Source organism: Natator depressus, chromosome 19, assembly GCF_965152275.1.
Source record: "Natator depressus isolate rNatDep1 chromosome 19, rNatDep2.hap1, whole genome shotgun sequence".
NCBI classification, from domain to species: domain Eukaryota; kingdom Metazoa; phylum Chordata; order Testudines; family Cheloniidae; genus Natator; species Natator depressus.
This window is the reverse complement of record NC_134252.1, coordinates 7034300-7056740: the sequence shown is the minus strand read 5'-3', so window position 1 is coordinate 7056740 and position 22441 is coordinate 7034300. Positions and strand designations below refer to the sequence as shown.

General features: G+C 43.9%; 1 protein-coding gene across 4 annotated transcripts; it reads right to left on the bottom strand.

Annotated features, from left to right (window-relative positions):
- Window positions 1-3032: 3032 nt before the first annotated feature.
- S100PBP (S100P binding protein) lies at window positions 3033-22423 on the bottom strand. Of its 4 annotated transcripts, none has more exons than XM_074934647.1 (6): window positions 22308-22423; window positions 12881-14300; window positions 12448-12542; window positions 11418-11524; window positions 5200-5299; window positions 3033-3819 (listed from the first exon to the last, which is right to left on the bottom strand). In XM_074934647.1, the coding sequence occupies exons 2-6, from the start codon at window positions 14138-14140 to the stop codon at window positions 3675-3677; spliced, it is 1707 nt and encodes a 568-aa protein (XP_074790748.1). In that variant the 5' UTR covers window positions 14141-14300; window positions 22308-22423; the 3' UTR covers window positions 3033-3674. The 4 variants fall into 4 exon arrangements, with proteins under 4 accessions (XP_074790748.1, XP_074790750.1, XP_074790751.1 ...); XM_074934649.1 differs by having other exon boundaries at window positions 13298-14300; XM_074934650.1 differs by having other exon boundaries at window positions 13553-14300.
- Window positions 22424-22441: the final 18 nt, after the last annotated feature.

Sequence of the window (22441 nt, the reverse complement as noted above, 5' to 3'; positions counted from 1 at the left end):
TAACCAATTTATTTGAGCATAAGCTTTCGTGAGCTACAGCTCACTTCATCGGAGCTGTAGCTCACAAAAGCTTATGCTCAAATAAATTGGTTAGTCTCTAAGGTGCCACAAGTCCTCCTTTTCTTTTTGCGAATACAGACTAACACGGCTGCTACTCTGAAACTTAACTCATACTACTACTTCTTGCTTTTTTTTTTTTTTTTCCCCTTCTTCAAACACCCTAGAAAAAGATTAATCCGGGAGCCCCTGCCCCTTCTTTATTATACAAGTATTAGGAACAGGTAGGCTTTAGAGACAAAATCCTCAGCACAGGGATCTGTGTTTTAGGACCACACACAAATAACTCCCTTTCGAGATGCACAGCCAAGTAAATACCTGGGACTCTTTGGCTTACAAGACAATGGCCACTAAGAATGGTGCTAACAATCTCGCCTCCCCAATCAGTAGCTGCCAAGTGATAGTACTTTCCCATTCTATTCAAGGCTCCCAACAAGAAAAGGAGGACTTGTGGCACCTTCGAGACTAACCAATTTATTTGAGCATGAGCTTTCGTGAGCTACAGCTCACTTCATCGGATGCATTCAGTGGACTGAATGCATCCGACGAAGTGAGCTGTAGCTCACGAAAGCTCATGCTTAAATAAATTGGTTAGTCTCGAAGGTGCCACAAGTCCTCCTTTCCTTGTTGCGAATACAGACTAACACGGCTGCTACTCTGACCTCTGAGTGGAGAGGTTTTCTAAAAGATGCCTGTTTCAGCTGTTGACATAGCCTTAAAAATTGGGCACAGTCCCACCTCAGCACTCACAGACTAGCGGCAAATTGACACACCCGTAGTAATAGCCTTCCTGGGACTCCATGGTGGCAGGCAAAATGTTCTCTTTCATTAAGAAATGCAGTATATAGAAGTTAGAGCAGGGGGCTAGGAGTCAGACAAACTTAGGTCCTATTCCTAGCTTCACTGCTGACGCACTGAGACACTGGGCAAGTTATTTAACCTCTCTGTGTCACAGTCACCGCACTTATAAAGCAATTATTACGAAGGTGAGTAAACTGCTAAGCCCCTAGAGATCCAAAATGGAAAGGTGCTAGATAAGGGCAAAATATAGTACATGAACACAGAAACACTGAAAAAGAAAACCTGGGCACTGTGCTATTTTTATAAAATTACATTAGTCAAAGCTGCCACGAGAAAATCTGATAAAAGGGGAGACCTTGTGAGATTTGCCAAATGGTTCTGACTTGTTCAATGCTTTGCTCTTGTCATTTTTCCTGTCAGCTGCCAGAGAAAATCAGGGCGTGAAGTTGACTCCATGTTGCTAGTATTTCATGTACTATACACAAGAAATATTTTGTCACCCACTGTTGATGGACTGCTTTGTCAATGCTTTACATAGAGCATTTAGGTGAAACAGTTATACAGCACGTGCTTAATGGTCCTTTAACACACAAACCTACCCTAGACTAAACTGATACTTTCTCACTTAAAATGTATTCATTAATTCTAGTTTTCATTCAGCACCTTCCATGTAACCAAAAGAAAGAAAACCTGCCTGAAGCAAACACTCATGGCTGGACAAAAATTGGTTAAGGGATGTGGAACAGAAGTGTACTCTTGCATATTTGAGGTGGTCTCTTCCATTAGGAGTTCTTATAAAAGGATGGTCTCCCACCCACCTGCACAACAGTTGAGTTTTTGTTTAGAGGGGTAAGTAACTAACAAGAACAAGAAGAGCAAACATAGGCAGAGGTTTAAAGGCCGTCCGAGTATGTGTTTGAGGCTACAGAGTCCATTGAAAGAATCTAACATTGCAGTGGTTGAGTTACTCCTTCTCAGGGAAGTTGATTTTAGCTACAAGAGAACTACTTTTCTTCCTCCTCCTGGAGGAGATCCAGTTAAGCTGTCAAAGCTACAGAGAACTATGGGATGTGCCTAGGAATGATGAGATTCCTATGTATGTACTTACTACCACACAACTGACAAATTATGGAATAAGTCCCATTCCTCAATCCACAACTACTACACGACAGGTCTTTTGTGGAGGAATGGCGAGAAGTGATGCTGAGCTCAGCACGGTCCCCTCCTTACACCCAGTACACCAGACAGACAACAAATAAGGCAATATGAAGTCCCACTCCTGAGGCACAGAGAGCTGCTCTGCCAGCTGCTCCACATTTGTTTGTTAAGCTTTTTAAAGTCCCTGAAGTAATTTGTATGAGATGTGTCACTTTAAATTTCTATAAATAACTAGATGGAAATAAATGTATTAAGTTCAATAAATGATCTTCATTTTTCACTTGTCGATTTTACAATGTGTTGTTGTTCTGCCCCATGGACTAGGTTAGAACTACACAATGCAAAGCAATAAGCATATCTGCTATTTACACTGAGACAGCTGATAAGCCAAGAGTAGGAAAGGAGGCCGTTGTTAATCATTTACTCCACCTCATCCTATAAGGAAGGGAAGTTCCAGTCCAGCAACCCTTTGTTCTGTGCCCTTGCCAGATAGGGTGAACATGAAAGCTTCATCTTTCTTCACTGCAATGACCCAGGCTATCTTGGTTAACTTGCCCTTTAAAAAAAATAGAAAGCCTCCTTGAAGAATTTGTTTAACGTAAGGGGACACGAGATCAGAACACATCCACTTAACTGTTGATAGGGTCCAAGAAAGGCCTTGTGCAGCAGAAGAGCCAATATGGACTCACAAGAAAATAGGCAAGCAACTAAGGAAGCATTCACATCAAGGCTGCTATTAAACATATGGAGGAAGCTACAAGTTCTCTCCTTGCTGTTCGTTCAGATCCCTCGACTGTCTTCACTTCAGAGCATCAGACCAGCTCTCCAACTAGAGCAAGCTGGCTCCTTTATTACAGTTGCTGTTACTCCTAAAACATGGGTAGAAAACTAGATTGCAAGAAAGGGCAGAGGACAGGAAAGGACTCACACACACACAGCGTCGCATCAAAAACAAGAGACATTTAGAAAGTGCAAATTATTTATAAACACTATCAACAAAGTGCAAATCTACATGTAACATTTCACAAAGAAAAGCTATAACCAAAGATGACAAACAAGGGAGGCAAGTAAATTTGAGGAATGGGGAAAATAGGCTCTTAATTGATGCCAACTTGATGTGTCAACCCAGAAGACTGCCTTTTTCAACCTTCATAAAAAGGACATCGACCACACAGGTGATTCCAACATTAATGGTGTCCTAAGGGAACCTAGCAGTTGCTCTAAAAAACTTAAAGCTTCGTTCTGAGCCCAGGCTCTGGCAAAAAGATTTCCATTCTAAATTGCATCATCCAGCTCCTGTAGCTGAAGCATTATATCCGTTAGATTTCTCATTCGGTGTGACTTCCTTTTGAACAGTGGGGACACCGCTGCTTGTCAGCTCTCTGGAAAGCTTGCTTTTGTTTCAAAGGAAAATACTGATAAGAAATGCTACAAAGAGTTACCTGTACAGAACAGATCACATCTTTAATTTCTATTTAAAAAGGAGGTTCTGAAGGTCTCCAAAACAAAGACACACAAAATCCTCATACTGGCCTTATTAAAAAACAGAACAATCCATAGATCAAACAATCAAGAGACAAACAGCTAAGCTACAGGACAATTAAAAACTAACTTTAAATGTAGAAAAAACAGAGCACAGTCCCTCCGTAACAAGTAGCTCAGACATTGGAGGATGTTGTGACAGAGCTACGCTGGAAGTGGTCAGGAATGTCCTGGAAGCGACGGTGGTGGGCCAAGTTCCTGCTCACCCATTGCTTAAGGCTGCACTTTTGGGTGGGTTTCTTGGAGAACCTTGGGTATTTTCTGCAAGAACAGAAGGGGAATAAAGGTAACAGAATAATTAAGGCAAATATGGTGTGTAGGATCATGCATACAAGAGCAGCAGGAACAGTGGCTAATTTGCAAATGCCTTCCCTCATCCCGTGGCACTTGCAGTCTGCAGACACTTTTCTATTGCCAAAATTTTTAAAAGAAAATTATCTTGCCACACTGCTATGTTAGATACAGTAGAAGAGTACAAGAAGAGTCCTTCTAGGAGCATTATCTAGTGCTTTCTGTTACCCTCCTTGCAGAGATCTGTCTCTCCATGGCCTGCCAGAGAAGTCTGAAGGTTGCTCAGTTCATGACAGTTAAATGAGAAGTAAATTCCCACAGAAGGAGCTGTTGTCATGCAAATATTGCCATTTCTTGGATCTAGTACATTCTGAAAAAGCTGCTGGCTTTGTTCAAACAAAAACCCTAAAAAATACTTCCTACAAGGACTTAAAATAAAACAAGCAAAAAAATTTCCACAACGCAATTCCATTTTCATTAACTTGTTTACAACACACTTTCAGATGCAGGAAAACAAAGCTTTTCCATATTAGCTGTCAGATGCTGCCTTCCCGCTTCTGCACATAGCAGAGTTGGCTCCTCTTGAGTCTTTTCATTTGGTCTGGGCAGATATATTAGCATGGCTAGGAAATAATATTTATTAACTGCAGAGCCATCTGGGGAACCATGAGACATTGGGTGGGGTCACGCTTACAAAAAAATTAACTATCAATATAGTTATTTAGGAGAAGGAAAATTCATACCAACAGCTTTTCAGTTCTACAACAGTGGTTCAAACACAAGTTATTGTGATTAAACAGGCCTAAAACAGCAAAGTGGCCTGGCAGTTTCAGTCATGAAAGATTGGTGTCCATATTACAGGTCACCATCACAACTCATTCCTGTGTTGGGAGCCTCTCTGAAGAGTTGGAGATGAAGCCGGGGGGGGGGGGGGGGGGCGGGAAGAAGGGGCGACCTCCTCTAGGGAGGACAAAATTCAAAGTAAGTGTTACACTGGCAAGATGACACAGAAACATTGTTACCAGATACTTGTGTTGTCACCTTGATTTGGCTTGAAATTTTGTTTCCAGCAGTGTCAGTCAGGTACTTCTGGTGAGCATTACATTCTGAATGGATATTTAGAATCCAGGACACCTTCCTTCTCAAGTTATAACAATTTCAAACAAAGGTCAGTGTTCAGGCCTTAGCTACTTCATATTCTTAAAGTGAATTTTAAAAAAAGTCAAAACAAAACACCTCCAACGGAAATAAGCTCCTGAACAAGTTACTTTGTAAAGCCTATTTCATTTCCCATTGTAAGAGGGGCTTTCCTCTGCTCCCTCCCCTCCTTACAAACATTTGATGCCATACCTCATGGTGAGGTCCGATGGATGCTGCCATCTGCGGTCCTGGGTTCGGTACTCCCTGCTGGCAACCTTATCCATCAGTGCGTACAACTCATTTAAGGCATCTGCAATGCAGCAAAGTAAGGAGTGAATGGGAGACCGCGCAGGCCACATGAAGCTGGAAAAAAGACAGCAGCAGCATGGGAACTCTGGCCCCAGCTCATAAGGTTGCTCCTGGTCTTACACCATGGGACAAACAGAGTCTGCCCAAAAGACAAGAGGTCTACACATGTCCATTTTCAGGGACACTTGTGCAACATTTCCCTGGAAGCAGAGAAGAAGCAGACACCTGCTACTGACATGAGTAGGATATTACTTGCCATGATGCTTGCCAAGTAGCGGACTCAGCTCCTCACTGCAGTGACGGTTCACTGCAAGGATCCATTTGCACATGTCTATAATCAGAGTGTAGCAAGAGACATCTCTGTCCACAGTCACTTACATCTGAAAAGGATGTAACATTATTGCTCATGCAGCAGGGTTACCTACTGCACAGAACAAGCCCTTTCAGTAGATACAGTAGTTCTCCAAAGGCCTCACACCATGAATCCTTGGTAAGGGAATGCAACGGATGGTTTGGCAAGATACATGAGTCTGTGTGTCCAGGTCACAAAATAGCTCAGACCATATCTGCAATGCTTGTACTCTTGCCCACTCCTCGCTTCAGTGTCTGGTAATGCAGGCCGAGACTACATACTGCACACTACTTGTGACGCACACTACAGCAGAAGTCTGTTGTTATGATGTTGCTACCAACAGAAAACAGTGCCCTTCCTCAACCAACATGAACGCAGGTATTTTTCCCATCTTGCTACTGCAGTCATGTTGCTAACACTAGGAGTGGTTCTACATGAGACACTTCTTCATTCCACAGGAAGTGACTGCCTACTGAGTGCATCTGTGTAGACTGGCCCCACCTCTCTTTCACCCATTGGAGCGTCAGCTTCTGTTTGAAGTGACCAGTCCCAAGTCTGACAAGAGGCCATTCATTTTTAACTGCACACTTCCTAAAGATGGCTCTTTGAAAGTCCACAGTCTGTGTTCAGCCAGTATTGTTTACGGAGAAACGCAAAGTGCCAAGAGGGCTAACAACATGCAGACACCCACCATGCACATGTTGCAGAGCTGTTCAGCCCAGACAGCAACTCACCCTTTGAATCCATTTAGATTAGAGTAGAAGTCCCTGGAAGACTCGTGATTTCTTCCAGTTTATCTATCTTAAGCAACTTCCCACAAGTTCTTACTCTTTCTACACCAGGGCCCCTGACTGAGTTTCAGTCATGCCATCTTTGGGCCATCCCCCACACCCCAAACTTTTTGCCAGTACGGCTGATGTAACTTAGATCCATTTGCTGTTCTCAGCTGCTGGGGACAGAGCGCAGAGGCACTCTGGCCAGATCTCCTTACCTGCTGAAAGCCCTAGAACATTGGCGCAGTAATAGAAGACTGGTGTAGAGCTGTTAAGTCTTCTGTACACCAGCCATAGATTAGGGGAATGCAATAGTCTGTTCAGCTGGCTTTCCTTCTACTTTACCCCAGCGTGATGTGAAGCCAGAAGAAAAGGTCAGAATCAGGACCATAGTTTTATTTATAAGACAGAAATTGGTAATTGATCTTTTCCATAAGGGTCTTCTGTCCATCCCCCACTCCCTCAGGGCCAGTGCAGGGTTTTTCCGTACAGCAGAGCATCTCAAAAGTGTCATAGCATGGAGCACATTTTAACATGTTTTATGGACATTTCTCCCACCCATTCACAAAAACATAAGCTACTTCCCTTTCCACTGGCAATCACAGCAATTGTTTCCATAGAAGAGTAACATTAAGCAGCCATTTAAGATTTGTAGCTTCTTTTAGCAGCTGAAAATGAGAGCCAACACCATGTAACTTGCCAATTCTCCAGACTACCAGTGGTTCCTGGATCACAGTGGAGAACCAATGCTGTACAATAGAAATAATCCCCTGCTCCTCTTTATCAGCATCTGGTCTCCTTGGAATTTTTGGACTCTTCAAATACTTGGCGCTTCTTGCACTACTTAATCCAAAGATCTCAGAGTGCTTTGGCGAAAGCAATAAAAATTGTCATCGCTATTTACAGACGGAGAAAGGGGAATGGAGGCACAGAGACAAAGTGACTTGTCGGTCAGTCTGCATGAGAGTCAAGAATAGAACTTGGATCTCATCTCCCAGGTCTGTTCCCTGACCACTGAGTTATTTTCCTGCGCTAACAGATATATTCCCATCCCTATCCTCCCAAAATAGCAAAACGGGGAGAAGCTATACATTTACATTCAGATTTTCGTAAAAGCTGAGCCCTCATTTAGATACCAAGAATCTTCAACTGTTCTCAGTGGGAACTTCTGGATGTTGAGTTCTTTTTGAAAGTCTGGTCACTAGTCTTAAACTTCCCTTAAAAAAAAAAAAAAAATTCAGCCCCCTTACTTGTTGCGTTTGGCTTCCCACTAGAGAAGCTTCTGCTTTAACGCTGGGCTTGGCTTAGGGGAGGGGGTAGGAGGGATGGAGGTAATGCTACCGTGGAACAGCTGACTCCCAGAAGCTTCCCCTACCCCAAACACAATTTAAGTCTCATTGTGAGTAGGCACCTTTCCCAACCTGCTGTACAAACAGAGCCCATACACTCTGAAGTCCAAACTTATCCCCCTTCCCAGGATTTGAATTTATTATGGGTTTGGGTGGGGGTTTTGTTTGAAAGAACCAATTCAAGCCTTCTTCCCAGACTTGGTTGGGATTAGGATTTCTCCTTCAGGAAAGCTCAGCCCACACCATAGATCCTCTCCCTAGAAGGGCACTCCCCCATACTTTATATCCAAAAGCATCAGTGAAATCAGCAGAACCCACTTAACCTCTGCCCTTAGGTCCCCTGTATGACTTAATCCTCCTTGTCTGCAACATTTCCCAAAAATCTGCAACATGTTATTTAATAAAGATAGTTAACCTTCATAAATTAAAGGTATTAAATAAAATCAGGTCCTAAAAATTCCCTGAGGCACTTCACAAGTTGTCTCCTCTCTCTCTGCCCCAGAGGATCCAGCTTCATCATGTCTTTGCCCAGCTGCCAATGGCATGATCGAGTTGGGAAGCATTACAATGCAAATTATGTGTTTCCAGAGAGGAGATAAACAGGTCACCTCCAAGTGGAGGCAGCCCCGTATATCTAACATGCTGTGTCAATCTGCCCTTGGATAGAACTCCTGGTACAGTTTTACTAGCAGAGGAGCTCTTAAGGAAAGAAGCTATTAGATACCAGATTGGAAGAGCTAGTATTGCTTTCCAGGTACCAAACAGCTTACAAGTCTGAAGAGAGTCCACATGATGCCATGAAAGTTGTCTGAGCAGCAGGTGGTGCAAGCACTATTCAATATGTATAATTATGTCGTCAATATCCTCCAAAGGCACATTTACTGAACAATGTTGCAAAAATCAAGAGAAGGATATACAGAGGGAGAGGAAAAAAACCTCACCACTAAATTTGTTCTTCACCTGCCCTTTAAAAAAAAGGGGGGGGTTCTCAGCTGTTCTGTATTCTCTCTCTTATAGACCAAGACGAAGTAACAAAACTGGGTGAACGTTCAATGCCAAGAGCCACAACAATAGTCACTTCCAGTTATGAAACTAGGGAGCCTCATCACTAGTGACAAATGATTCTGGACCAAACAGAATCCACAATGAGGATCTCGTCAAGAAGGATTTGATTCTATTTATGGTTGAATAAAGACCAATAATGAAGTTTGAATACTAAGCTAGTGGTCAGCTGGCAAAATTTCTTTGTGGTCAATTATGGACAGTTTCAGCCAGTCATTTGGAAACAGATGTTCAAATCACATCACAATTTTACATCTGCCAGGACACAGCCTCTGCAGCATTTAGATTCATGTGGAAAGCTGCAAACAAATCTATTTCATTGGAAATATTCTATTCCCTAGTTCCTGGAGGATATCCATAGACCCAAAGCTACAGGTTTATTCTGCACTGGGTCAGTTCACTTTGCCAGACAGGGAAAAGTTAGCTCAGAAAATGGACTCCTTCTAAACTATCCAATATCCATAAAGACTAAATGGTTGGCAGTTAGTGGAGCTGTTACCTTTAAGTGGTTTAGCCCACAAAAGCCACCAACATGAGCACAGGAAAGTTGTTTTCGTATAATATTGTGCTGGGTGCTATACAGACAGGTAAAAAGACAAGGTCCTTGCCCCAAACTAGCTTACAATGGAAACAGGCAACATACAAATGATAGACAAGAGCTGTGCTACAACAAAGAAGTGTGGGGAAGATTATGCAGAAGAGTGTGAACAATGAAGTTAAATGCCAAAGTACAAGTGACAGCCTACAATACAAAAAAAGACTAAAAGTGGTGGCATAATGAGGTATTACTTTCAGTCACGTGGTTGGTTACCCCTTCCCAGCAAAAGGCACAGATCTGGTGGGCTTTCTGGCCTAGATTCCAGGAGGAATTACTCACAGCTACAATACATGTGCTGTGGCTCCTTGACAGGGTTTGATTACAAATTCTCACTGGGTTTAATATGTGTATGGAGAAAGGATCTTATGTGATTCAACTGGAAAAACCCTCCCACCTGTCACGCTATATTCCAAGCCTAAAGTTATTTGGAACATTTCCACTAAGAAGCAAAAAAATTAGGTGCATCACACACAACATTCTTCCTCAGTGAAATGGAAGATCCTGCCAGCCTCATTCATCAGGCTCCTGCCTGACTTGCTACAACTCAGAGATACACCTTGCATTTTTAATTTGAAAGGAGGAGAAAACGGGTCATAATTAGTTTTCCTCGCAGAGTCCCCTCTGCATTATGTATGCGATATTCATAGACTGGAAAGCAGCCCCATGGCTCTGCAGCTGTTTGCACTGCCCAGAGAAGTGGCGGCTCCATGTGAGCAGCAACACAACTGTCAGTTTCTTGAAACTCTCAAGAAAGGACAGTTACCACACCCATGAAAAGCCTGACAAACGAACACAGTTTGAGGCCATCTTTGTAAGCCGCAAGGGCCATCTTTAACCTCTGGAGTTTCTCAGTTCCACCCACAATTCCTTCAGGTGTAGCTCTTCATCTACTATTCATGTTTGCTCTTTACGTGGAGATTCTTCTTTAACCTCTGTCAGCAATAGCTTTTGTATGGACTGATCTGAGAGGGGCACAGCCTAAGAGTCCTGGAAGGTATTTGCAGGAATTTCAAGCCTTACTACTTGGCACTTAAGTTAAAGGTTTCACAATTTTAAGTTCTATGCTGCCAGCTAGGAAGAATGGCCTCCCATCACTAAGCACCACCAGAGACAAGCGCTCATGTCTACCTCTCCTATTTTGCATTTTATGGCCAATTTATAAGTGTAATGCCCTCACTGCCCAAAGTCCCAATTTTTGACCTGCATTTACCACACAACTTGAGCACGTGCATCAAACTCCTTGTCTATCGCAGCTCTTACAGGCAGAGAAGCTGCTTCTGAGGTTGTCCCAAAGTGGGGGTGGTTACATATTGGACCCTAAGTTCCCTCTAAGCTGCACGGCCATGCAGCAGCCTATTAAGCACCGCGCAGGCGCTCAGGGGAGAGATGGCTCTCCCCCAGCCCCAACCCAGCCCTGGCCAGGGGAAAGGCGCCCTTCCCCCAGCATCGGCGTGGATCTGTCGTGGTGGGGTGAGGATCTCCCCCCAGCCCAAGTGCTGCTGTGGGGAGAGAGGGCTGGGGGGCGTCCTCTCTCCCCACCATAGCCCTGGGGCAGCCTGCACCCCAAACCCCTCATCCCCGGCTCCACCCCAGAGCTCAGACCCCCAGCTGGAGCCCTCATCCCCCCACACACACACTCCAACCCTCCGCCCCAGCCCTGAGCCCCCTCCCATACGCCGAACCCCTCGGCCCCACCCCCACCACATGAAGTTTGTTATGTGCACCAATATGGAGATGATGAGTTACACATGATCTCCATATTGGTGTGCATAAAATTAATTCTGCACATCCGTGGGAAAAATTGGAGGGAACACGGATTGGACCCCACAGTCTCCAAAAGTGGAGCAGGCAACATTATTCTTATTGCTACCTAAAAAATGATAATATCTGAACCAACTTTGCTGAATGCAAACTAACAAAATTTGGTCCTTTTGGTTTGGTCTGTGCCTTCCCCTCACCCCATCCCAATCCTTACTGCAGGTTACCTGGTGTAGGATCCATGGAATTCTTTACATGGGCACGCACACATTGGATATAAATACACTTCTTTTGCTCAAGTTCTGCTTCAGAAATGCATATCCGTTGTTTTGGTCTTTAAAAAAAAGAAAAAGAAAGTTAATTTTTCTGAAGTACCTGTCAAGCAAGGCTCCATGTAACAAACAGCACCATGATTTCCTGTGTGGCGAATACAGATGGAAGGTCCTTATAGCACTATTCTTTTGGACACACCAGTTGTAAGAAGGAGATCTGGCAAGCCACTCCTAGGAGCAGGACAGCTGACAAGTCTGCTCTCAGCCTGTGGGAGGAGGGGATGCTTGTCTCCCATTAGCAGTGACCTACGGAAAGTTGAGGAGTGACAATGGCAGGAAGCACCAAAGTCTGATTGGAGTGAGACTCAGAACTGAAGCAGGTGGAGGGAAGGGCGTAGCAAATCTAGGAGTAAGAAAAGATCATGTCAGCATCTTTCCCCATCTCACAGACTGCCTGCTTTAAAGAGGGTGGGTGAGGTAGTATCTTTTTATTGGACCAATTTCTGTTAAATACAAGATATTACCTCACCCACCTTGTCTCTGATATCCTGGGACCGACAGGGCTACAACAGCACTGCATACTGCCTGCTTCGATAGTTAACATGCTTCCCTATCTTTGGCCTGCTGTATTGTTGCTGCCATCTGCTGGAAACCAAAGGGATAAAGGGGAACAGTGACCACAGCAGGCGCTCTCACACATTCATAATATGAACTACATCCTAACAGTGTCTCAGACACCGCCTCTCAGACTCAGGACAGCTTGAATCACCTCCCCTCCCATTCACAAGTAACCCTTGTGACAACTACAGCAATCGCTTACATGGAAAATATTACCTAACAGGGCATTAAATAAATTTACTTGCAATTTAGCAAGTGGAAATGAGAAGAGTTATTACCCTGTGAGCAGCCAGCTCTCCAGACCCCTAGCGAGTGCTCCACAAACCAGTGTGAGAATTGCTGAGCTAAGGTATGTTTAATATGTTACCTTTCTTCCACCTGTGGCACAGGAATGACTTTGCCTAGCTTCTTCCCACAGGTAGTGTCTTCCCCACAATCCTGGTTTAAGACTACAGAGTTTAACTGGATAGAGGAGGAGAAAGAGGATTAGCCTGACAAGACACTCCTGTGTCCATTAAGATGCATTATTTTCCTATAGAAAAGCTTACTTATTGTGCAAGGCTGCAAACCCATGTATGCACTCTGATATTGCTACTGACATCTGACCTATAATGTTTAAATAAAAACGTGTGTGATCCATCCACCCTACTGCTTATCTGTTCTGCTTCACAAGCTTATGGCTTTGTTGAAAGACAAAAACATTTCACTTTAAAACATATTGATTAAAAAACATTTTCTATCAAAAATACTTAGGCAAGGCTGCTTTATAAGAGTAAAGAGACAGAGGTGTGTGCTGTTACTTTAAGATTCTCTGATGATTCTTCAACAGACGTGGATTCCTGGCTCAAATCTTCCTTTTGGGAGCCAAAGGTCCCTGATAATCCATTGTCTGTTCCTTTGGAAGGGTCCTGATTTAAGATGACATTAGAGGTTTTTGGATGCAGTAGCAGTACAGGTGCTGTATTCTCCACTTTGTCCTTACTTTGACTACAGGCAGGGTCAGGAGAGTATGTGGAAAATTGTGTGTGCGCATCATAGAAGGAAGAGGATTCTTTGATTTCTGATGGCAGCTTTTCCACATTATCCATGCCCCCCCTGTGCTGCTCTTTAGAAACCAGGGACTCAAGGGACTCTTCAACAGCCAAGCTATTAGAACTGATTTCATCATACTCTATACTTTGTTTGCTTGCATTTTGTAGATGGTCATCTCTTATTACTTGTGAAGCTTTTTCGCCGGTTTTCTCCAAGCCATCATCGCCTTTTGGCTGATCTACTGAATCTGCATCAGTTGGGGAAAGATTTAGAGGCCCCTGAAGATCACAGTCAAATAGCGTACAAATGACTTGATTTGATTTCAAGCAGCCCACGTTCAAGCATCCTTCACCCTCAGAATTAGCTGTTTCATTCTCAAGAATTCGAAAATATCCAGTATTAACTGAAGAGCCAGTCTGAGATAGAGACTCGTTACTTACTAACTCATCTATGGTCCTGAATGATGTCTCTGTGCCTTCAGGGGGGACTGATGCCCAACTACAGTTGCTACTCACTTCCTTCTCACTTTGCCCCCATACATCTAGAGTCACTAAAGCACTCTCTCCAGTGGAGTTCTGGTCATCTCCTAAGCAATCATCTGCTAACATTTCCCTACACTCTTCCTCAGTATAATTGAAGGGAGAGTTCCCTTGCTCATCATCTGAGGGTTCCAGCAAAGAATCATCTGGCTCACTATCATCAAAACATCTAGTTGTATCCACAGAAAGGGCTACCGCACTGTCTTCTGGAAGACAAACTCTGATGACAATGTTCTCCAGCTCAGTATCATCCAGACAGCCAGGGAAGCAGGCAGAATCTGGGGAGCATAGTGGTAGTTTCTTTGATGGACATGGAGTGCTACAATAATTACTCAAGTGGCACCGTTTCTTAGCAGCTGATTGCAGGGGCTGATCCTCCTCCAGCAAGTCTAAGGGCCTTTTAGTCCTGTGGATTGTATCATTAACAAGAGTCACTTTATGATTAGGATATACACCAAGCCCAGAGGAATGTGGAGAGCTGTCTTCCATGATGCCGTTGGTCTCTGTATTTAAGTGACCTCACTGCTTCTGCTTTGGCCACTAGAACCAAGGGCAGAATAGGTACCAGTGTTTACTGAGCCTCTAATCAGCCTATAATGTGCTTCACTCTTCCAGAAAGTTAGTCAGTCACAGGACGGATCCCACTTGCCTGCAAAGAAAAAACAACATAAGTGAACTAAAGGAGTGTTTCTCACCTGTTCGTATCTCAGCTAATCTTACTCCCTTCGCAGTCCTCTGGAAAAACAGATGTACACCTCTCCACCTTGGGCAAGTTAAGTGTTGGATTTTCACTTGGCCCAGAACAGCTTACACTCATCCTGTGACTGATCCATGTTAGAAATACTAGTCACTTTGAAATCTAGGGCATTCTGCTGCCTAACTTTTAAGGAAGAAAGTATTGCACATATTTTGCCTTTGTTTCTCTTAAATTTAGTCCTTCCTGATGCAGCAGCAAGGGAAGAGCCTATCAGCATCCACTCTTGGAGCAAGTAGCCCAATGTCTGAAGATACCTGGCCTCCATAGCCTTCACTCCTGGCTATTATAACCTTTAATAACTTTTATTTAAGTCATAACAGAGTGAGCTTGCTCACGCTATTCAAACATCAGCTAGAGAATTATAGCCTGTAAGCCAGACAAGCTAATGAGCAATCCCCCACATAGAGAGGGGTCAGAGGTCTAATTTCAACAGCTATATTAGCCAGCACTAACAGAGTCTAAATCATGAATACAGTGACCACTGCATGCGGTTTTCTTTTAAGCTGTTGATATAATCAGTGTAACGTGCCTCAAAAAAGACTGTATAAAGAAATATTGTATGTTTTCATAGCACCTTTCATCCAAGGATCATAGAGCAGTTTGCATACTAAATGAAGCCTCAAACCTTTCCTCCCTCTCTAGTGAGATAGCATTATATCATTTTTAAATAAGAAAACTAACAAACAAAAAGGTTAAATAATATAATATTATAATGTTACCTAATCCTTTTAATAGGTAATATTTCTTTGGATGTGCTCCTAGATTCGCATACTTACACCCTTCCTTGAGGACCTGGTGGTGAGACACAAAGGACCAGCCCTGCCTCTGGCATGCCAAACGAATCTGATGGTCCAAGTTTCTCAATGCCCGAGATGGATGGTAGACAATGTTGCCTGATTTAAGGAGGTTAATATTATCATTTTAGATAATCTGGGTTATAGGCTCACCAGTTAATCTGATTAGAAGATAATAAGGTTCTTGTCCCAGAACCAGGCTACACAGAGTTTGCAAGGACACTTGGGATATACGACAAGGATGCTCACACTGAGACAAATGTAGCCTTAAAGACTTTTATTGAGATAAATGGAATAGGAATCAAATAGCAATCAAATGGTAAAATAATCAGAGTTACAAAGGAAATAATATTGTTCTAGAGATACATGTGATATTATGCACTATAAAGCTTTTGATTAATATACTCACACCCTTCCTTGATAACCTGGTATGAGACAAAGGACCAGCCTTGCCTCTGGCATACCAAGAGAGTTCAGGTCCAGGTTCCTCAATTCAGGAGTGGGAGGTGCATTGCTTAGGAGAAGCTAAGAGCTATAGAAGACTAAAGAAGCTAACTTAGAGTTTTACTTAACTCACTGACGTAAAACTTACAATTAAGAACCAACAGACTAATAAACAAAAGGATAATAAACTAAGAATGAAGAAGCTTCCTTGGCACAGTGGGTCACTCCTCTTACAGAGCTTGAACACTTGAGCCCTCCTTCTATGTCCAAACTTAGTTTCCTCACCCACAAGATGCCAGGGTACACTTGCTCCAGAGGCGGGTATGTTCGTACATACTGATGACACACATACATGTTAATGACATTAGCTCATTCTCACATTTGTTATTTCCGTCCTAACCGGTTATTTCCAAGTTCTTTGTGGTGTACTTGTTAAGTTTAAAGAGGGTATGAACTTAGGTAGCTCTCCTATGCCAACCTGCTTCAATGCATCCTTTATCTACATTAAAGGTCGCAACCATATATGGACCTTATGGTTTAGCTCATCACCACCTATCTAGGTGAAAGGTCCCAAACATATGTACGCTAACTTTGCCTTAGCTCCGCATACAGGATGTGGCCTGTAGGTCCCTTGTGTTACAGCCAAAAATACTCTAATATAAAATCTATAAACCTAGTATAATAAAACAAATAATCAAACCCACAAAAAAATAAGAAACCCATAAGAAAAGCTATATAGGCAGGCAAGCAGACTAGCCCTGTAGGCTACAATAACAATAGAGCTGAAGGATCTAATGATGGAAAAATACACTAATTCAACATGGTGGTTTGCCCTAAGCTAATGCTCAGCCTTCCATGTCCAAGTCTAACTTCCTCACCCTCAGGATATTGGGGTGCACTTTTCCTATAGCTTAGGATATTAATACATATTAATGCCATTTAGCTAACTGTCATATCCGTCACTTCTTGCTCAAGCAGGTTGGCGGTTATCATTTCCATGTTCCTTTGGTTGCCATTTACCATTAGGTTTCAATTCCTGCCACGAAGCAAGCTATTCCTAGTTCCCCAAAATCTAAGGATAACCATCAGGCCATTTATCTACGTCAAAGGTGGCAGACCTACTATACTTATGCTAACTTGTTTAAGCTAATATCTTACAGCAATGGTTCTCAACCAGGGGTACATATACCCCAGGTGGTATGCAGAGGTCTTTCAGGCGGGTAAGTCAGCTCTTCTAGATATTTGCTTAGTTTTACAACAGGCTACATAAAACACACTAGCAAAGTCAATACAAACTAAAATTTCATACAATGACTTGAAAATTTGAAAGCAAGCAATTTTTCAGTAATAGTGCACTGTGACACTTTTGTCTTTTTATGTCTGATTTTGTAAGCTAGTAGTTTTTAAAGTGAGGTGAAGCCTGGCGTACGCAAGACAAATCATACTCCTGAAAGGCGTACAATAGTCTGGAAAGGTTGAGAGCCAGTCTTACAGGATACAGACCTGTATGTTCCTTGCCTTTATTACATTCAGCAATAACGCAAGCCAGCCCTATAGGCTACAACAAAGTAACGCCATCCTCTTCCTAGGCCTGCTATGCAGATGGCTAGCCCCATAGTATAGCTACTAGACCAGAATCTATCCCAAATACATATACTTATTAAAAAAGAAAAATAGATAGAAACACACTACATATAGGCCTCATTAGCCAAAAATACCCCACAAACAAAACCTATAGTAGTTTTCCTGAGCAACTCTTGATTTCATATTTTTTTTAAACTCTTACTCTGTAAGAATATCAGTCTGGGAACCTAGTATTCATCTGACTCTCTTCAATCAGTTAGTCTCAATAGTGGGAGGTATTTTCTGTCCCCTTTGACCAACTGGGATAAAGAAACACCTTTTGTCCATACTCTTCACACTTTCTATTGGTTTGCCTGCTTACTGGGTCTAATGAGGAGGGGTTTGTTAGGGAGCTACACTATATAGAAGAGAAAATCAGGCCGCCCTGTGGCTTAGAGGGCTTCTGGCTACCATCCCAGTCTAAACACAGGAAAGAAAGGAAATACAGAAGGGAGCAGCCACATATTTAGAAGAAAAAGGGGAAGGTAACTGATATGGTAGTCTGTACTTGCACAATGTTTTGCAATTCAGATACAAATATTTGTAACAGAAGAAATAGAGCAAATAAAAGAAAACTAAGAACTGGTTTGGGTCCTGCAGGGTACTGCTCTGTGGTGGACTACTCTATTACAACAATAAACACTTGAAGTAGTAGAACATATGGAAGCTATCCAAGATTTTACTAGAACTGTTTTAGCAAAACACGTTCTAACATATTTACCTGCTCCGTTTATAAAATAAAGATAATTTCTTTAACTGCCATCCCTGCTGACTCACCTTTCCATCTGAAAGTCAACCTGGGTACTGTACTTTCTGCCTCACACATCAACAGGTTGTGCAATCAGAATTTAAGTAACAATGCTATTGTTGATACGTGAACCAGAACAGAGTCCAGCTCCTTGCCCCAGGGCTGCGTTGACTCTGCAGGACTAACTGAAGTAAAAAAAATAAACTTGTTAGTAAAGTAGACCTGACTGAATACCCACAGGGAGCAAGTCTACTGAGTTAAGAAGTCCATTTTCAGAGTAGAACCACACTTTAAGTTGTAGGGGACACCTGCCATTGGACAAAGTTTAAAAAAAAAAAAAGTTTCAAGGCTCAATCTCTCTACGTCCTAGTAAAGAAAGAAATAGGTTAGAAGAGACATTGGCAGGATGTTAGCTGTAAGTAAACTTGGAGAGCAAAGATGAAATGTAAAAATATTAAATACCGATATGGACTGGAATATTGCATCTTAGTAGCTAAGTAAAGTGAAATCCTACTCCTTTACATCAAAGCTATATGCAATTCAGACCCTTAGATCCCTTGCCTAGACTTCAGTTCTATTCACACCTTTTTACTGGTCTATTTCCTCTGTAAATACCTATTAGCCTTTGTAACCTTGATTTTTAAATGTTCCCAATTAATATTAAATTGTCAAAGATAAGGATACATTAAATCAAACTTAGTTTCCAGGTCCGAGGCTCTAGGTTGGGTACAGACAATTTAATTTAGCAGTGGACCCTGGATGACACTTTGAACAATAGAACTTAAGAGAAAAATTATTAGTTAAGCAAACAGACATACAATTACTGTACCATTTACACAGGTACTAAAATTATACTCACATTCAAAGATGGAATGGTGTATGAGCTGATCAGCCTACTGACAACAAAATGAAGTATAGCTTTATAATCAGGTAACCTAGCTGTATGCTTTTGGTGTTAATTGGAGCTCCCCCCAAGTTAGCAAAGCTACTCCTTTTGTAACTTATTAAAATACTAATTAACATTAAATCTATTACCATATTCACATTCTGCCACCTCTTTATTGGCTCTTTACATTACAGATTATTTAAATTAACACCTGCACCAATTTCCTTTCCATGCTATCAGTATAGATAGCATTTTAATAAAACATTCCAAATTCTCAAAAACACCCATTAAAAATGGCTGCTAAAACCAGTTATAACCGCAACATAACTCAAGGTCATGTCCTTGCTACCTTCCATTTTCCCATCTTGCTATCTCCAACTTATCTCTAACTTTTACTTCCACTAACAAGCTCAATTTTTCATACTCCTCCATATTTAGCCTAATTTCTACTTATTTTTTAAACCTAGCACATTTTATAGACTACATCTTCTCCCTTTTTAGTTTTCCTTTCACCTGAACAGCACCCACTTCATCATCACTGATTTTTGTTGAGCCTTTCCTCTGACTTCTTCCAATTAAATACCTGGTTTTCCACCTTTCCTTCTGCCAGCTTTATCCTCATTTCTAAAGGCAGCCTCAAGGTATAAATATCACATCCATTTTTATTTTCTGTTTCTAGAGTCCACCCAAGGGAACAAGTCTCTCTTACATTACCTAATCCATTTCTTATGCAGAAATTCTCACGCACACCCCCCCCCACACACACACACAAATATACACACACACTAGTTTCCACTCACTTCCAGTGCTGGGATAACTAGGCAATTGTTGGCTTGTACATCTCCCACCCAGCTCCCTCTTCACCCCTTTAAAGGGAAATCTGTATCTCCTACACTAATATCAGGGAATGAGGAAATTCCTCTGCTACTCCCTTTTGGGGGCTCTCATATTAGTCAGGGAATTCAGAAGAATGTTCAGCTCTCTACTTCCCCTTCCTCTCTAAGTGTATGTGGCAGTTAGTGCCAGAGGCCGAACCACACATGATGGATAACACCCCACTGGGTGGGCATCAGTGGGCTGATCACTTACCTACTTAGGTGGGTAGTGCTTCCCATTCTCATAGGCAATCTCTGTGTGATGGGCAACTCCCCACATACAAGGTAGCGGGAGAGGAGTCTTCCTTCAAGCCAGACACTTTCTGGGGAGCAGAGGTCTCTAAAGGAATGGGCATTTAGTGCCCATAGATCACATTCTATTTGGGGGCAATCAGGAAGAGGGAGGGAGTACCAGGAGGCAGTATCGCCCCAGTCAGAGCCCTTCAGAGGTGGGCTCTGACTGGGGAGTGGGCAGTGCCCCTTGTAGCCTTATTAATGGATTGGTGGTAAATTTATATTGATCAATCACTTAGACCACAATGGTCAATGAAGGTTTGGTCTCCTGAGGGCTACAACATCAGGATGATGATCATCAGTATCATTAGAATAAAAGATGCTAGAAGCACATAAGAAACAACTGCAATTTATTACAAGTCTCTTTATTAAAAAGTGCACTAAGCAGACGAACAATCCCACAGACACTAAAATACAACAGATAGAGAAAGAGTGTGAAGTTTAGCCCTATGATTAGCATCACTCACATCTCCTGCTGGGTAACCATAGAGAGTCAGTGATTATCTTCCTCCTCCTCATCACTACTACCACCACCACCAGTGGTTGCCATCCTAGCATCTCTCCTCTTCTTTGCCCCTCCCTCCCCCACAGGCTGGCTCACTTTTTATTGAATCATGCTTACACACACTAAGACTCATACATATGCATAAGGCTTCCAACGCCTTTTTCCTCATCCATACTTCCACTTCCCACTAATTTAGGGGCACCTCATTTCTCATTGGCTATCCCTTAGTTCCCCTTACTCTCATTATACTCTCTGTAAACTAGTTCCCATGGTAACCTGCAGAATTTCTCATGATGTTACAACTGGGTGCCTCGGGGTCTAGACAAGTACACTGCGGTCTTTTTTCCCTAACATCACCCACTGGCACATTCTTTACAGTAACCTTGTAATTTCACTGGTACAGGGTTATTCCTGGGCCACCTTCTTATGCCAACGCTCCTTAGGCCTAATATGGCTAAGTGAAACCTTATAGGCCTCAACTTGTAGACCCCATCACCCAACATTAATTTTTATGTTTCACTCTATATCTTAAATATACTTAATATCTATTATTCTTGGCTGCACCCTCCTGCCCAGAGTTCACCTCAGCAGGGGGACAAGGGGTCAGGACCCCCCTCCTCCCCATTACAGTCCATCTGGAGGGGAAAGTTGAGGTCAGGAACCCCCATTACATCCCACCTGGAGGGCAAGGGGGTTCAGCTGTGGTTGGGGTCAGGGCTCCCCCCGTCACATGCCACTCCTGCGGGAAACCAGAGGGCCCTGCACCCCAACTCCGCAGTCAGACTTGACTCTCAGTCAGCAGGTAACAGAAGGTTTATTAGTCGACAGGAACACAGCGTGGAACAGAACATGTTAGCACAGAAATCAGTGACTTTCAGACAAGTCCATCTTGGGGGGAGGGGAGCCCGGAGCCAGGGCTCTGGCCCTCCCCCTGCGCCCCAAGCCAGCCGAGACAGACTCGCTTCCAGCTGCCTGGCCCCCTCTCTGCACAGCCCTACAACGTCCTTCTTAAGGAGATGGCTACAAGCCATCACCACGCTGTTCCCAAGTGGTCAGGGACTCACAGGCCTGCGCTCTCTCAGCGCCCCACGGTCCCTGGGAGGAACCCCTTCAGTGCCACAGCCAGCTGGGGGGGGGGAGCGGCAGTTGGGGTCAGGGCCCCCCCCATGTCACAGCCCAGCTGGGGGGGGGGGGGAGGGAGAGCGGCAGTTTGAGTCAGGGCGCCCCCATATCACAGCCCAGCTGGAGGGGGGGGGAGGGAGCAGCAGTTGGGGTCAGGGCCCCCCCCCATGTCACAGCCCAGCTGGGGAGGGGAGCGGCAGTTGGGATCAGGGCCCCCCGTCACAGCCCAGCTTGGGGGGGGGGGAGCGGCAGGTGGGGTCAGGGCCCCCCCAGCTGGGCTGCGACGGGGGAGCGGCAGTTGGGGTCAGGGCCCCCCGTCACAGCCCAGCTGGGGGGGGGGGGAGCGGCAGTTAGGGTCAGGGCCCCCCCATGTCACAGCCCAGCGGGGGGGGGGGAGCGGCAGTTGGGGTCAGGGCCCCCGTCACAGCCCAGCTGGGGGGGGGGGGGAGCGGCAGTTGGGGTCAGGGCCCCCCCAGCTGGGCTGCGACGGGGAAGTGGCAGTTGGGGTCAGGGCCCCCCCGGTCAGAACTCACTCACTCACTCACTCACTCACTCACTCACTCACTCACTCACGCGCTCCCTCCCTCCCTCGGGGGAGACTCACTCACCCGCCGCCATCTCAGACGCGACCCCTAGGCTCGAGTCGCGACTAACTAACGCGAGCTCCTTAGGGCTTTGGGGGGGGGAGGGAAAGGGCCTCACAGGCTCCGCCCCCGCCCGCTGCGAGGCCACGCCCCCCATC

Bases quoted from the DNA above. Each gene is read 5' to 3' on its own strand.
- S100PBP (XM_074934647.1), bottom strand. From the start codon at position 14,140: ATGGAAGACAGCTCTCCACATTCCTCTGGGCTTGGTGTATATCCTAAT. The intron at 11,525-12,447 runs GTAACATATTAA...TTTTTTTTAAAG, and splicing joins GTGCCACAGGTGGAAGAAAG to ACCAAAACAACGGATATGCA. The intron at 5,300-11,417 runs GTAACCTGCAGT...GCTGCATTGCAG, and splicing joins TTCCATGGATCCTACACCAG to ATGCCTTAAATGAGTTGTAC.